The sequence below is a fragment of the Petromyzon marinus genome, unplaced genomic scaffold (assembly GCF_048934315.1).
Source record: "Petromyzon marinus isolate PM22_M1 ecotype Great Lakes invasive population unplaced genomic scaffold, UKy_Petmar_22M1.pri1.0 PM_G_Scaffold_84, whole genome shotgun sequence".
Classification (NCBI taxonomy): Eukaryota; Metazoa; Chordata; class Hyperoartia; order Petromyzontiformes; family Petromyzontidae; genus Petromyzon; species Petromyzon marinus.
This window is the reverse complement of record NW_027423040.1, coordinates 356664-372650: the sequence shown is the minus strand read 5'-3', so window position 1 is coordinate 372650 and position 15987 is coordinate 356664. Positions and strand designations below refer to the sequence as shown.

The following is a 15987-nucleotide window of genomic DNA, read 5'->3' as shown; positions in this document are numbered from 1 at the left end:
TGTGTGTGTTTAGTGGGAGTGTGCGTACGTTCGTGTGGAGGGGTGCGAGGGGATGGTGGCGCCTGCGGAGTTGCTCCGTTGCTGTGGCACCACGGTATCTATGGAATCGATAGTCATATCTATTGACTATAGTATTATCAGCTGACTATAGCAGTGTCTGCTTACTCTATAACAGTATTTAATTACTCTAAAGTAGCATCTACTCTGCAGCAGTATCTACCGACTCAACAGTAGTATATACCGACTCTATTGCAGTTAACTTCTTACTCAGAGTACCGTGGTGAGGCCTAGTCTCGTGCAGAGCCCCCGGCCTCGCCTAGATTGCCCAGCCGGCCGAGGTGGCACCTTGGCAGGCTGGGGCTGGGCTGCCACATCACGCTGCATAACATACCAAGCACAGATTCAATTTTCAAAATCGGCCCTCAAGCTGGAACAGATGCCTCAATTTATTGAAATGCACTTTACTTTTTTCAAATACAGCAACCCCCCCCCCCTCCCACCATCCCCGATCCTGTTAAAGCCATGCATTGTACTACATTACGGACAAAGTTTACAGGAATCTAAAGCAATGCAGTAAAAATTCAACGAAGCAATGTTGTAAAGCTAACAGTTGGCCAACTTAATTATTTGCCGGCCATTTCACCACAGCGAATGCACCAATATAAATTCTGCAACATTTAATGCTGCCTTGTGAAATACAAACAAAACTCAATTAAATTGTCATGTCCATGCTCATTACAGCTTAAGACCGGTCGCACAAAATAACCAATTTTAGGAGACAATTAAAGCTTTAAAGTTAAGTCCGACTTTACAGAAATGTTTTACCACACCCATTAGACTAAAGTTTAAAACTATACTTACAATTATAAATGTGTAAAGTGTTCAACTAAACGAGGTGTGTATCTTATTTACACACCATAGACATTAAAAGAATCGCATATCAATTAACACAACCCACATACAGTCCTTGCACTACCCCTCTACGTAACGTTTCTTCAGACCCAACAAATTTTAACTTTTTAAATCAAGCAAACCCCCAATATATGTACACTCTGGGAGGAAGTTCTCTGCAACCTGCAACAACAAAAGCAAGCATTGCCGACATCAAGAAGCAAAACCAACAGATCATCGTCGACCCCACAAAGGGCTCCATTCTCATTTGGAGAATTTGGTTTGCGTGGTCCCGATTTAGGCCAAGATTTGGTGACAAGGTGCCTCTCCAAACCATCCAATTCCCTTCGTCAATCTCTAAAATTGGGCACGAGAGCGTTGCCAACCAACTCCATTTGAAAGAAACTACTCTACATTTGTATTTTACCAGGTAAGGCCCACGGAGCTATGCAGCGCTCTTTCCGGAGAGACATGGCCACTGTTCTGCCCCACGGCAGATATGGGGCTGTGTTTACACAGGAACTTCCTGATATGATGGTGTCGAGTTTGGTCACGTGACCTGGAAGTGACGCGTTAAGGGTCTCGAAGCGACGAGGCAAGGCAGGGGTGTCAGTCATTACAAAGAGTACAAAATGGAGGCACAATTAGCATCTCAGCGAAGACGGGAGCATCTGCTCATTGTGGGACTTTAAGAATCATTGTCTGCAAGTTAGTTTATCTCCATATATAAAAGGCAAAGTTGTGAATGTGTGCCTGTTCAAAATGTTTAGCGTACTTCCCGACTTGCAACCAACTGGAAATTGGCCATGTGGGTACTTACCAGACTGTACACCACGCAAAAATGAAAAAAAATACACTTTTTTTAGGGGGGGGGGGGGCGGGGAGCTCAATAATGCATATTTTTTTTGCACGGCAAGTGAGCTGTGGCGTCAAATCTGTCACGTGACCCTCGCATGTGGAAGCGTAACGCATTGCAGTGTAGTGGTTAGCGCTACGCTGCGCTACGAACCCGGCGACCCGAGTTCGATTCCCGCTCACGGCCACCAAACGAGTAACTGCTTGGGTGTCAACATCGCCACTGGGGAGATAAAGGCGACAGGGCGTGCTGCTGGCCACCAAACCCCCTCGTGTTCTTATAATTACTGGGACTCCTGTTATGTTAGGATTGCCGTTATAATGCTGTAAATGCCTTTATAATGCTGTTAAATTGTTACGATAAATATGGAGGCCTGGTTAACAACGAAGCCTGCCACTTGCATTATTGTGAATAGTTGTTTGTAATTAGATAAGTCGAGCCAGACTTGTGCCCATGTAACTTTAATGCATTCTTGAGAGCAAGGATGAAGATGTATCTCGTCTACAGTTCAGTGTTATGTGCAGCAGCGCTGTACATTTGGGCTGCAGTATGGTGATTACACAAAGTGACCTTATTGAACATAGTAGCTTATTCTCTTGTTGTAGAGCTATTCAGTGCTAATGTAGGTACCTGGTCCATCCAGGACCTATGATTGAGATTCATGTTGTCCAAGACAATGTTATGATGCTGCAGTGTCAATTAATTATATTGATATTGCAAGTATTAACAGATGCTCTATTTTGTGCTGTGTTTTCCCATGAGTTTTATGTCGTTCTATTCGTTAAATATGTTGGAGTCGGATGGTCACCCTGGCTCTGAAGGTTTACTACTCGGACAGTGATGCAACGCAGCGTAGTGAGGCCGAGACAGCCACCACAAATGGATAGCTCAACGAAGTGGCTTATCGTGTAGACATTTATAGCAGCAAAATACTCTAAAACGCATGCTTTTAAAAACGTGGGAGGGAAAAAAAACAGAGGACCCGGAGAAAAATCCACATGACCACGGGGAGAACTTGCAAACTCCAAATATGCAGCAGGCGTCGGGGTTGGGATGGAACCCCAGACCTCCTGCTGCATACCAGGCAAAGTGAGTTAACATCTCCTAGCCACCGTGGCATCCAAATAGAATCGTCAAGAGGACATTCTGACACTTGAAGAAAACCTGTACCAATCTTGGCCATAACCATTCTTGTACCTCTTGATCTTCCAAACACGTGTAGAGGTGTTACGGGAGGGTGACACGCGGTTGTATAACGGTGGCCACAAACACGTCCGCTACGGTCACCACCCTGGGGGGCTGTGGGGGATGCTGTGATCACTCCCAGCCCCGCCCCTCAGTGAGAGACAGTATAAAAGGTGGGACCCGGGGAGCTGAGAGGCAGTTCAACTCAAGCAAGATGAAGAGCCAGTGAAGAACGAAGATTGACTAGCCAGACCCTGGAACTCCTTTGATTCGCTGACCTTCTGAGGGCCGGGCAAAGCAAGCCAGGGTGCGACACCGGAGCCGCGAGGGCCGATGTCCCTCTGAGGGCCGGACTCGTCTGGCTGGTGATCGGGACCTGCGCCGAAGCTGGGCCAGGTCAGATAGCCTCCCGGGAGAGGAACAGGATAGAGGGAACCAGGGAGCTAGCGTGGGCTAAAGCTCGGGGAACGTTTCCCTCTATAAAGTACGGGTGAAGAGGCCATTACCTCTTCAAGTATAAGACTCGCAACTGTAACAGAAGTGTCTGTAATAAATACGTGTTGCCTCAAGTAAACAGTCTCCGACGTCAATAAGGCCACTACACATGTAGCCCTCCAGCAGGTCAGATCGTACAAAAGCATTAAATTTGGCATGCAATTGATCGATAAAAAAATCTAGTCATGTTTAAGATTTTATATAAATGATGATTGAGAAGTTGTTCACGATATAATACGCAAATTATATTATGTGAGCAAATGCGGTAGTGTACCCATACTCTTTGGTTCTATTCGGTAAAGTCACTCCAGCGCTGTCCTCGAGACAGCCTGATCCCTTCACCGAGAAGATGGTTTCAAATTAAGCAACCATTGGAAAGATGTTCTAAATCGAACTAAACATTAAACTAATTTTCAATGGTACAGTATATTTTTCAAGTAGTGGTACCCCGAACTTTCGCAGCTCTTAAAAATTCCCCTTTCACACTATCAATAGGTAAAGTCCCCCCCCCCCCCCCCCGCCAAACGGCATGTTCACCCGCACGTACACCACCTCTATGCTAAGTCGGCCAATCAAATGCTAATTTTTATGCTAATTCCTTTGTCAAGGCACCTTGTTTCCTCGCACACAGCTTAAAGGTCGCGGTCTGAGCGTGGCTGTGTTTCACTCCAGCGCTGTCCTCGAGACAGCCTGATCCCTTCACCCGATGAAGGCCGCTTGTGTTGTGGCCGAAACGTCGTGATTTTGTTGTTTTATTTTTTACCTACGTGACTTTACCGAATAGAACCAAAGAGTATGGATCCTTGCAGTCACGAAAGCTTTAAATCTAGAAGTGTACCCATGGCTACAACCACGAGAAGGCGAGTAGAGTCAAGGACGTAATGAATGGGAAGAGGAATAGAAAGGGGTAGAGGAGACAAATGGAAAAATGGGATCAGAGACAATACCTTAAAAGGGTCTCTCTATCATCCTCCACGGAGCAGGGTATTTTCACAGGGGGGGGGGGGGGTTGGGGGCAGAGGGTAAGGGATTCAGCAGGGATGGCCACACAAGTCACGTGACTTCCTCAGGGAGGCACGAGCAGATTCTCGATATTTTTGTTTTGCAGCTTAACGGGAGTGCAGGAGCGGGAGCTGCCCTTACCTGCACGTGCTCCTCCTCCTCATCCTCATCATCATCATCTGTCTAGGCCTGCACCTTGGCCGGCAGAGGAGACCGCACCCCTGCTTTGGGCATGCCCGGCCGCCCGTCCCCACCCCACAGGGTCCGGCGGTTGAGCCAGGACGCGTGGCCCCAACTGTGCCAGAAGCGGCGATTGCGCGCGGCCGGGAGGTTCTCCCCGAACGTCTGCATGTTCAAGCGCTGCTCCTCCGCCAACGTCACGCGGCAGTTCCTTACAAGATGGAAGGAAGGGGTGGCGGGGGTTGTGAGCACAGCTGGTGCATCTTGCCAGTCATCTCAGTCTATCCATGGCCACCTGGGGTCTGTCCCATGACCTCCTGTCAGCGAGCCTTCGACATTCCACGTGTACCTTCACTGAGCAGTGAATGGCGCGTGTTGGTATTGGAGGTGGAGGGAGGAGATAAAGATGCAGTGCTACAACTTCTTGCTCGTGCCACTACTACTGGCAGAAGGGCCACAGTAAGTCACTCATTTTCATTTTGGCAAATATTGCAGTTTTTACACCGGCACACGAAAAATGCCTGCCACTTGTAAAACACGTCACGGGATTCTTTGAATGTTCCCTGCCAAGCAGCAGGCGTACATCCCTACGGTTAATGCGCCCGCAGTATTATAAATCAGAGCAGCCACTAGATTTGCACCGCGAATAGTTTTGTTGTTACGCGACAACGACTCTGTCTGACGCTCCGAGCAGTGGCTCACCCCACACCATGTTGAAGAGTGGCCTGTGGATGACGATAGATCACGGTACTACAGAATTGCTCGAGTGAACGCTAAACCCTACATTAGAGGTTCCCTGCACGGTTCCACACCATCCTGCGTTTTAGAGAAATGTTCGCCTCGTGCCCAGTCAAATAATTACACGGTTCTTCCTCTTATTTTCGAGTTAGGATTTTTTCCCGAATCAAGCGCAACACCGCAATTCACGCGGCGTGCATTTTCTGCGCAGAGTAATTAAAGTTAACGTCACACATTTGCAACGCCCCAAAGTTTCCAGATATTCAGGAGGCGTAGTCAACCGCATACGAGTGAGAAGGCAGCCAGCAACGGCACCAACAATTGCCCGAGATCTGTCATCCTATATTAGGATGGTTAGGCCAACTCCATTTGTGAGTTTTTATTACACGAGGGACGAAACCAAAGAAAACCCACACGTGCAAAGGTGGGAGAGTGAATGGGGGGGGAACAGCAACCCCATCTCCGTACAGATGGAGATGAATCAACATGCTGTACTGCTACCTCCTGGCAAGTCGGTGCACATGGCAGAAGATTGTGAACCACCAACCCTTTGCCTCCTCCAGGCGCTGTATATAAAGGTGTGCCGCCACCACGGCCCGTCCGAGACCATCAACCCCGCGATGAGCAAGGAGACCCAATTAAAAATCACAAGTGGCAGAAATGCCATTACCTGCCGCCATCTTTGGAAATGTTATCAAAGAAGCATCTTGTTTTGTCGTAGAAGCATTTGTCAGGAAACACGGCAGAGCTCCTGCTGGGACCCCTCTGCATGTCTGCAGCACAAAGGGAGATGTCAATGTCAGAAACTAATTAAGGGATGGCCTGGACAATTAAAGACAAAGATCCCCACCCCATTTCGCTTCAGACTATCGGGGCAAGTGCTCTTAGTGAGTGGCACCCCGAGGCCGGCACGGCACACGAAGGCATGGGTGGGCCTAGCACCATGCCCGGCCACCTTCGTCTCCCTCATAGCGATGGCTGAGGTGAGCCACTAGAGGGGGGCGACGGTACAGATTTGTTGAACCAAACTTTTCAACAGAAGACGCCGTGGCAGCAGTGGCAACAGGCCACCGTGATGGACGCTCGTGGAGATTGCTCCTCGTGAACAAAAATTGTCAAAAGTGCATCATGGTCCTAAAGGGACCAACATTTAGTACAGGGGATTCTCCAAATGTTTTTACCATTTGTTAAAATACAACCATTCACCAATGCGAGTCAGGGCTAAAACAATACGACCATAAACTTTGCATTATATTTCAGGCCCATCAAGCTATATGGCTCTTTTTCAGAAGAGACCTGGCCACAAATGATAGCTCAACGAAGTGGCTTATTACATGAAAATTTCTGGCAGGTAAACTCCAATAAGTGCACGTTGATTCTAAAATGTGGAGGGAAAAACCGGATGACTCATAGAAAACAGGTTTTTTTGGGTTAGATCGTGATCCAACCCAAAAAAAAATCTATCATGGATGATATTGGTCGCAAAAGCCTACATGTTCAACCGACCCAGAGAAAAATCCACACTACCACGGGGAGAGAGACGCATGCAAACTCCAAATATACAATGGTCAGGGTTTTGGTGAAACCCACGAGGCAAGGTACCCCCCCCCCCCACAGCCGCCTAATAATTTGTTGGCACAAGAGAGGCGGTGTAAGACAAATCCACTGTTGCACTGCACATCCATGCTGTACATTGTCCAAGCTCCACTCTTTCTGCAACCCACACCTGACCAGAGTGATGCGAGGCCCTCACCCACAAGTGCAGTGACAGCCAAGCTTACTAAAGGCTGTCAAATGCAGAGAGTTTCTCAAGTTATCATTCCTCATGATTACTCTAACTCGTATGAAAAAAAGGGCCTAATATAAATGTCCACATAAGCTACTTCGTTGAGCTATCATTTGTGACCTGGTCGCTTCTGAAAAAGCGAATAGCTCAGTGATCTTTACCTGGTAAGACAAGATTAGTTGATTTTTATTTTTTCAAGCGATATGTTCACTTGACCTATAGACTGTGCACTCCCATCGTGTTTTTGTATTGTATGTTGTTACATTCTGACCCGCCCCTACTGAACATCTGTGGACAAAAAAACCTTTGTAGCGCATCGAAATCCCCCAGTGGACAAAAAAATATTCTGATTCTAAAAGGAGACATCCCACAGGAGTGGTGGTGGTGGTGTGAAACCGGGTCCCTCAAAGTGCTCCTTTTAAAAAAAAAGGTCCGACACCTTCACCTTGCTTGGCCTTGTTGTCCTGGAACTCCTTGTCCAGCTCCTCGCGGTCCAGCTGCGCGTTGCTGCTCTCAAAGTCAAACTCCGCCTGAAACTCATCGCCCAGGTTCAGGGCCTGTGCCTTCTGGGGGCGCCCATGGCGGCTCGAGCCTGCGGGGAGAGAAAAATAAACGGCAGCTCGGTTTGTGATCCACCAACGCCGCGGTGGTGAGATGTTAACTACCTAGCCTGGTACGCAAGAGCTCGTGGGTTCTATCCCGACCCCCTGCTGTATACTTGGAAGTTTGCATGTTCTCCCCAAATGTGAAACATTTCCTGCAAACTTTCTCCATTGGAATAATGCATCAATGAGTACACCCTGCTGCAAAGAAAAAAAAACTTTTGCTGGACCCTCATGGACAAATGTGAGTCTCTTACTTTCGACCCAGATTTCCTGGGTAAATATTCACGACCATAAAAAAATAGCGCACCGGCTGCCCGGTATTCAGGTCGGCACCAGCGGCCAAGAATCTGTTATTCTCTCCGCCCTCTGCACATGTTCAAAAGGCCATTGCCAAAGTCCAGGCTAATGCACCGCGTCGCCTTTGAGGCAACGTCAGTGATAAAAGTGGCAAGGGGTTTTTGCCTTCCCACCGCGATTTACAAAGCCCCACGATGAATGCGTCCACAGAAGCTGTGCACGGCGAGCCTTCAATACGCAAACGCATTAATTAGTCTCCGTCAGTACGAGACGCCGACTGTAAATTGGGACACGTTGCTTCAAAACGAACTTACAAATTTGATGAAAAGATGAATGACGGCATGGGGGGGTGGCGGGTGGGGAGGGCGAACACCACCCACACCACCCGTAGCCGTACCTGCAATCTGCTTCACGGGGGCCCTCCGCCACCGCCGCCGGGGCGCCGTCTGCACCCCCCGATCCACCGTGCCGCTCTTCCTCGCCGGCTGCTGCGGCGTGGCGTTGACGCGCGCAGCGGCCGCGCCGGCCGTGGGCGCTGCCGCACCTGTGGGCGATGGGCACAGCCGGCGCGCACCCACCGGTCGTCTCGGTTCGTCAACCCGTCGGGGGGGCCACGTGGGACCCTCCCGCGACCTCATCTGGCACGGGCGCCGTGGTGACGTCACCGTCACTTAGTGGCGAAAAACGGCTGTTGGTATTATGGGGCGGGGGGGGGGGCGTTCTACAACAGCTGTGTGGGCAAGACACAAGTGCCATAGCCCTCCATCACCCATCGTGGTGTCAGTGTCATCATCATCATTACCACCACAACACCTCCCCCCCTATCGTTCCTCACGACTGCAGGTCACACGTTTGTGTTGTCACCAGGCAGAGGGGCTCACCGCACACAAATCCCAGTGTAGCCAAGCGTGCCATTATTACGTCGCTTCGAGAGAGGCCGTCAAAACCGCACAGATCACTCGGCGGCCAAGCGCAGAGCTTGCCGACCACCCCGTTTGCGTCTCCGACATTTACGAAACGGAAACTCCGCTTTCATTTGCTCTTGATGCAACCAATTGCCATAGCCACGTAGGTAAAAAATAAAATAACAAAAATCACGACGTTTCGGCCACAACACAAGCGGCCTTCATCAGGTGAAGGGACGAGACTGTCTGGAGGACACTCCAGCGCTGTCCTCCAGACAGTCTCGTCCCTTCACCTGATGAAGGCCGCTTGTGTTGTGGCCGAAACGTCATGATTTTTTGTTATTTTATTTTTTACCTACGTGGTGACTTTACCCAATAGAACCAAAGAGTATGGATCCTAGCAGTCACGAAAGCTTCAAATCTAGAATTGCCATAGCACCACCATTCATATATTTCGTCAAAAATGATTATTTCGCACGGGTTTAAAATATAAAAATATTAGCACACGTTTGTCGTTAGGGGCGTTTGCGCGCAACTTTTATGGGTCTGGCAGCATTACATTGGGGGGGTGGGGGGGGGGGTTAACATTAATAAACGAGACGGTGGAACGAGGGTCACCGGGGCTCTTGTCCACAAGCCACGGCAGACTTCACGACTCGTCCTCCCGCCTGCAGAGGGAGGCCTCGGCTACACCAACACGGGCGGCGCGAGGATCCACGATGCTTCCGTTAAAACCGGTAGCTGTTTGTAACCTTTGCCGCAGCCTTGCAACCCCTTTGGTTCTCAATCGTTCACAAACAACGTGCAACGTCAACAGACGTAGGGGGTTTGATGAAACAAAGCGGTTGCACTTGGTCCGCGCGCAATCTGTATTTCGATGATATACCTTCGAAATAAATCCCCAGAACGGGGATCTTGCAACCCCCAAGGGGTGCGTGCACCCCTGGATTAAGAACCACTGGGCGAGACGATCGTGGGGTAACACAGCAACATCAATTTACAACTTACACCCCTCTCACGTCGTCGCTTTATTATGAACACCGCTAACGCAATTTACGTCGGTGACAGCATCGATCCTTTCTTGTATCCCCATCGCTTCTTGCTTCACCTATCCTGTAAACTACCCTGTGGTGTCGCGCGCATGACGACATGTACTGTGCTTTCGATGACAAAATATATTATTGATGTACGGTATTTTGGGAAAAAATTGTTTCAATTTACGTCGCACATTTCAGGAACGCATCACCAATGTAAATTGGGGTACTGCTCTACAATGGCCAATGTTCTGCTACACCGTCTGCCACCCAACAAATCAAATTTGTCACCTGGAGCACCACACCAATTTATGTGCTTTCGGCAAACCAGAATGTTGAAAAAAAAACAAAAAAACAATCAGATTTCCGTACGACGTCTCATTGGACATTACAAAATCGGGCGTCAGGTGTTTGATAAGAGATGCTGGTGGAGATCCGATCATAAATCCTCTCATCTCTCAATACCCAGCCAGTGAACAGGGTGGCCACAACCTCAGCACCACGACAGCACCTCATTGAGATCAATATAGCAAGTTGCCTCTGGCAACCTCGTTTCTCACAAAACCACAGATTTTAAAAAAGAAAGTCTTCGTTCATCATCGCCATGGAGAAATGCATCGTGCAGGACCTTGAAGTCGCAATTAAATTTTGTTGGTGCAAATCTTAATTGGGTTAAGTTGTGGAAGAGGGGTAATTTTAAAACGTTTTTATTTTTTATCAGGCAAGACACCGAGCTATATTTGCACTTTTTCAGAAGCCACTTTGCCACAAATGATCGTTGAATAAAGCGGCTTTCTTGGTAAACGCCATTATTGCAAACAACAAAACCCATTTAGCACCACATTTGTATTATCTCGTGGTAGAAGAGTGGCTCTCGAACAACTACGAACCCAACGACGCAAAAAATAACTCGATTCTCAGCCACATCACGAGCGAATTATATCCAAATCGGTGGTTGGCTCCTCACCTACCCATTCACCACAACCGCACAAGTGAAGCGTGGCAGGTCAAATAACCACCCCACCCCGCATGACAAGACAGCGTGGCCTTCGCCGAGCAGTCCATTGACAGAGGGCACCAACTAATAACGCTTTAAATGACGGGTTATTCTGAAAAGGCGACAATTTAAAATACAATCACTGGGTATCACCATCAAGCGCAAAGTAAAAACAAAAATGCTCGTCCTCATGCACTATGCATTATCATCATCATCGAGCTGTTATACACAGAGCCTTTTATTTTCCTGCATGCGCTTACGGAAATAATTCCATGAAGATAGCTGCAACTCAACTGCGTTCAATTAAGATCGCATTGAAATCACGCAGTTGCCTCTAAACGAGCAAAAGGCGAAAACGACCCGAGGCAAGGCCACTGGGCAACGGAAACCACGTGGCATTAAGAGGGCAAAGGTGCAGCCCTGCAGTGCCGATGTTTACCGCACACCGCACCCCCCCCCTCCCGTACCCGCAGCTCCTCCGTACGCAGGCTGCACGAAGGGACGGTGCCCGACCGCTGTGGCCCAGGCGTCGTGCCGCGCGTGGCCCGGGTGGCCGCCCGTGGCACCGCGGGGGGGTCCGGTCGGCGTGCCCGGCGCGGAGTGGCAGCTCGCCGCCGCTCCGATACCGCACGTGTGGCAGCGAGCAGCGCCCCCCCCCCGGGGTGCCCGGCGAGGACTGGACGGGGGGTGAGGGTGGGTTAGGCAGCGATTAGAACAAATCACGACGGACGACGTACGCATGTCAAACTTCTTATGCACCTTCTTGGTTCTTTCGGTAAAGTCACCACCACGTAGAAGGGAAACAATAAAATAATAAAAATATAAAACTTTAAAATTCTCACGACGTTTCGACTGCAAGACAAGCAATCATCATCAGGTGTAAAAACCACAGCAAGACATTTTTTTTTAAAAAGTGGCGGGTTTTTTTTTTACATTAGCACCACGGAGAGCGATTTGGCAGTTATTCAGATGGACAAGTCCATCTATGTTCGGAAAAGAGGAGGGGGGAGACGAAAATGATGGATGCGGTCTGAAAGCCACCGTAAGCGTGAACAATCAATTAAGACCCGGAATGGTTTATCAAATCCTTCCAATGATTGCTAAGCCAGAATTCCTTCCTCTCGGTTGAAATTGTCTCTGTGTTTGTATATGTGGATAGCCTCATGAACGAATCTCTCATGGTAGCCAGATGGCTTACAGAGAACCTCTGTAAGTCATCAGGCTACCATGAGAGATTCTCCCGTTTCGGTCTTAGGAGGAGGGATAATTGCGATGTCATCACCCGAGAGCCAATCAGGTGCCAAGGGTTGCGCAATTCAGCCACTGGCACGCTGGCACCCGGGCTCGGATCTTGGTAGCCTCTTCCATCTCCTCCTCCTCAACCTGTAAAAACCCTCCACAGCTACCACTGTTAGCTAACTATTGTAACTCTCAAATGCAACTTTCATCAAGCCCCCCGAGTGTGAAGTGCAGTCTCCAACCTCGTATTCTCCACCATCTCTGGCTTCCTCGATTCCAGTGCCGTGAAGGGAAAATTTGCCCGAAATGCGGCCGATCAGCGTTGACTTTTTTTTCCACATTTTGTCAACATGTTGCCAAAGATGTCCCTTAAAGGCTTAACGGACGTTCGGGGCAAGTGCAGTGCGAGCAACTACGAGGCCGGCAAAGCACACGGAGGAGGTGGGGAAGCCAGACCCACGCCCGACCGCCTTCTCCCCAGTGGCGATGTTTATACATCGCACCAGGTGCTCATTGGATAGACCTCAGGAAAAGCCCGGGACCGTTTCAGATAATCGTCACCTGGCGTTGGCCGTAAGTGGGAATCAAACCTCGGTGGGTCGTAGGCGGGTTTGTGGTGCAGCGCATCAACCACTGTGCCACCACTCCCCTAAACCATGGCACTGCTGCAGTGGCAAGATGTTAACTACCTCGCCTGGAGTACAATAGGTCGTGGGGTTTGATCCAGACCCCCGACGCCTGCATATTTTTGGAGTTTTCAACGTCCTCCCCCGTGGTCACGTGGATTTCTCTGGGTCATCCAGTTTCTACCTCCACGTTTTAGAACCGACGTGCATTTGGAGTATTTGGCTGCTGGAAATGTCCACGCGATAAGCCGCTTCGTTGAGCAAATCATTTGTGGCCGGGTCGCTTCTGAAAAGAGAGTTAAGTAGCTCGGTGGGCCTCACATGGTACAATAAATAAATAGTTTAATGGTAAAGAGCGGCTGCACCTCTCACCTGCACCATGGCCACGTCGTGGTGCAGAGCGGACAGCATGTACTCGCACGGGGTCAAGTCCTTGATCTCGCTGATGCGAAAGACGATGTGTTCGAAGACCTCCTCGCGAGGGGCAATGGGACGGTCGGCGGGGCGCCCCTCCGTCCCGCGCAAGCACACTGCGCGCACACAAAGACGCCCGCCGCCGGTACAGACCTCCACGTACCCGTTTGGTCAAGCGTTGTTACGGTCGAGAGCACCTATGCAGGTCGGAGCAAGTGCGTGGTTGTGGGTTTTGGGCGCCACTGTGGTGAGAACTTAACTACCTCGCCTGGTATATATCGAAGGTCATGCGTTTCATCCCAACCCTGACAACACCTGCTGTATATTTGGAGTCAGCGAGGTTTTCTCTTCCCATGGGTCGAGCGGATCCCCCCCCCCCCTCCAGGTCCTTCGATAAGCCACTTCGTTGCGTTACCTACCATTTGTGGGCAGGTCGCTTCTGAAAGAGCGATATAGTAAGTGGGCCTTACCCGCAACTTAAACAATTCTTTAAAATAGTTTCTAGCTGGTTCAGCTACCTTCATCCTCCCCAGTGCTGATTTAATCATCTTTTTTACTTACACACCACACCAGGTAACTTCACTTGAAGGCAGTCTACCTACGCGAAAACCAGAATGTGTTGGGATACAAGGCCACCACCGACGACGTTGTCTGTAGCCAGGAATCAAATCTAGCTCGCGGGGTTCCGAGCTGCACACATTTCTCAACTCTGCAAGCCATGCAAGCCAAAAATTGAGATTCATTTATTTCCTGTAACAAGCTATATTAAATATTCTTGTTTCTTTCGGTAAAGTCACGTAAAAGGGAAATAATAAAAATAAAACATAATAAAATAAAAATGAAATTTATTTTATTTTTATTTAAATAAAATTAAAATGAAATTTATTTTATATGTATTTTATTTTATTATGTCTTAGCTGTATTAAAACCAATAGCCCATCATCCATAAGCCATATGCCTGCAGGTATTGAATGTTTATGGGTATCAACATCACAAATCCCTATCATCACTGTCGCAAAGAAGAAGTTCTCCATTGTGCCAATTTAATCCCGACAGGTGCCGTTGGCCCAAATCTGTGAATCCGTTTAGAGTATTTGGCGGCTAAACGTTCCCACGCGCTAAGCCACTTCATTGCGTTACCTACCATTTGTGGGCAGGTCGCTTCTGAAAGAGCGATATAGTAAGTGGGCCTTACCCGCAACCTAAACAATTCTTTAAAATAGTTTCTAGCTGGTTCAGCTACCTTCATTCTCCCCAGTGCTGATTTAATCATCTTTTTCACTTACACACCGCACCAGGTAACTTCACTTGAAGGCAGTCTACCTACGCGAAGCCCAGAATGTGTTGGGATACAAAGCCACCACCGACGACGTTGTCTGTAGCCAGGAATCAAATCTAGCTCGCGGGGTTTCGAGCTGCACACATTTCTCAACTCTGCAAGCCAAAAATTGAGATTCATTTATTTCCTGCAACAAGCTGTATTAAATATTCTGGTTTCTTTCGGTAAAGTCACATAGAAGGGAAATAATAAAATAATAAAAATAAAACATAAACTCAAAATGAAATTTATTTTATTTTTATTTAAATAAAATATAAATGAAATTTATTTTATATGTATTTTATTTTATTACGTCTTAGCTGTATTAAAACCAATAGCCTGTCATCCATTAGCCATATGCCTGCAGGTATTGAATGTTTATGGGTATCAACATCACAAATCGCTATCATCACCGTCGCAAAGAAGAAGTTCTCCATTGTGCCAATTTAATCCCGACAGGTGCCGTTGGCCCAAATCTGTGAATGAAGACAAAAATGAATCTGGAACATTTCCAAATTAACTGTTTTGGGGCCGTCCAGAAATGACGTCACGCACCTGGGGGGGGGGGGGGGGTCAGACATTTGTGACGATGTGTGACGACTGGGGGGGGGGGGGAGTTTGATAAATGTGACGTCACATCAAAATGCGCAACTTTAAATATAGACAACACGTTCCACTTAATTAGACTTTTTAATGTTTTCTCCTACAAGATCAGAGTGCAGCGGCACATTAAATACGCACTACAATGACAACAATAGTTTAAAGCGATTTGAAGCGTGTTTTTTTTTTTGCGGGGGGGGGGGGGGTGAGGGGGGAGGGGGCAGAGCTTTGTGACGTCATATTTGAGGGCGGGGGGGGTCAAAAAAATCGTTCAGAATCACGTGACGTCATTTATGGACGGCCCCTTATGTGGCACCGCCGGGCTCTTTGGCCGGGTCACGCGCCGTCTATGACCAGCCACGTCTCATTGCCCTGTGACTACCGACCCGGCTTCAACACTTGATTTTTGCACACAGCGTTTTAATAAGTTTTTTTTGTGTGGAATATTTGCTGGTTTATTCCAGAATGTTTCTGTTACGCGTTGTCGCTTTAAGATGCTCTGTGTTCAAATGTTGTTTGTTGCGGTTGCACCCGACTTAAGAGCCGCATGGCTCACAGGGGTATACCTAATAAATGAAACTTGAAACTTGAACACGCGCACGCACCGAAACCACGAACTTTTTCAGGTCAACGGGGTTAATCGCGCGTTCGTGTTGACATAGCTGTCAACCCCTTATCAGTGCCCCTAGATTGTTACAGATCGATTCAAACCCTTATTGGTCACCCCCTGCCCTTATAAACATCAACGTTTAGCCAACGAGGTCCCGTTGCCAAGGGAGAAACGCAAACAGATGGACGAAACAATGTGTGCCCGTATTG

The 15987-nt window shown here is 48.5% G+C and overlaps 1 protein-coding gene across 1 annotated transcript; it reads right to left on the bottom strand.

The window, feature by feature from the left end:
• Positions 1-417: 417 nt before the first annotated feature.
• LOC142921680 (protein LSM14 homolog B-like) lies at positions 418-15005 on the bottom strand. Its single transcript, XM_076062985.1, has 8 exons — positions 14966-15005; positions 13243-13366; positions 11439-11647; positions 8433-8579; positions 7579-7725; positions 6018-6120; positions 4571-4820; positions 418-1074 (listed from the first exon to the last, which is right to left on the bottom strand). Exons 1-7 carry the CDS (start codon positions 15003-15005, stop codon positions 4613-4615), a joined length of 978 nt encoding a protein of 325 aa, XP_075919100.1. The 3' UTR covers positions 418-1074; positions 4571-4612.
• Positions 15006-15987: the final 982 nt, after the last annotated feature.

What these genes read in the sequence shown, in the direction of transcription:
- LOC142921680 (XM_076062985.1), bottom strand. Translation starts at nt 15,005, where the DNA reads ATGGAGAACTTCTTCTTTGCGACGGTGATGATAGCGATTT. An exon ending in GACGGTGATGATAGCGATTT is followed by an intron (nt 13,367 to 14,965) that starts GTGATGTTGATA and finishes GTGTGCGCGCAG; the next exon opens with TGTGCTTGCGCGGGACGGAG. An exon ending in ACCCCGTGCGAGTACATGCT is followed by an intron (nt 11,648 to 13,242) that starts GTCCGCTCTGCA and finishes CCCCCCGTCCAG; the next exon opens with TCCTCGCCGGGCACCCCGGG.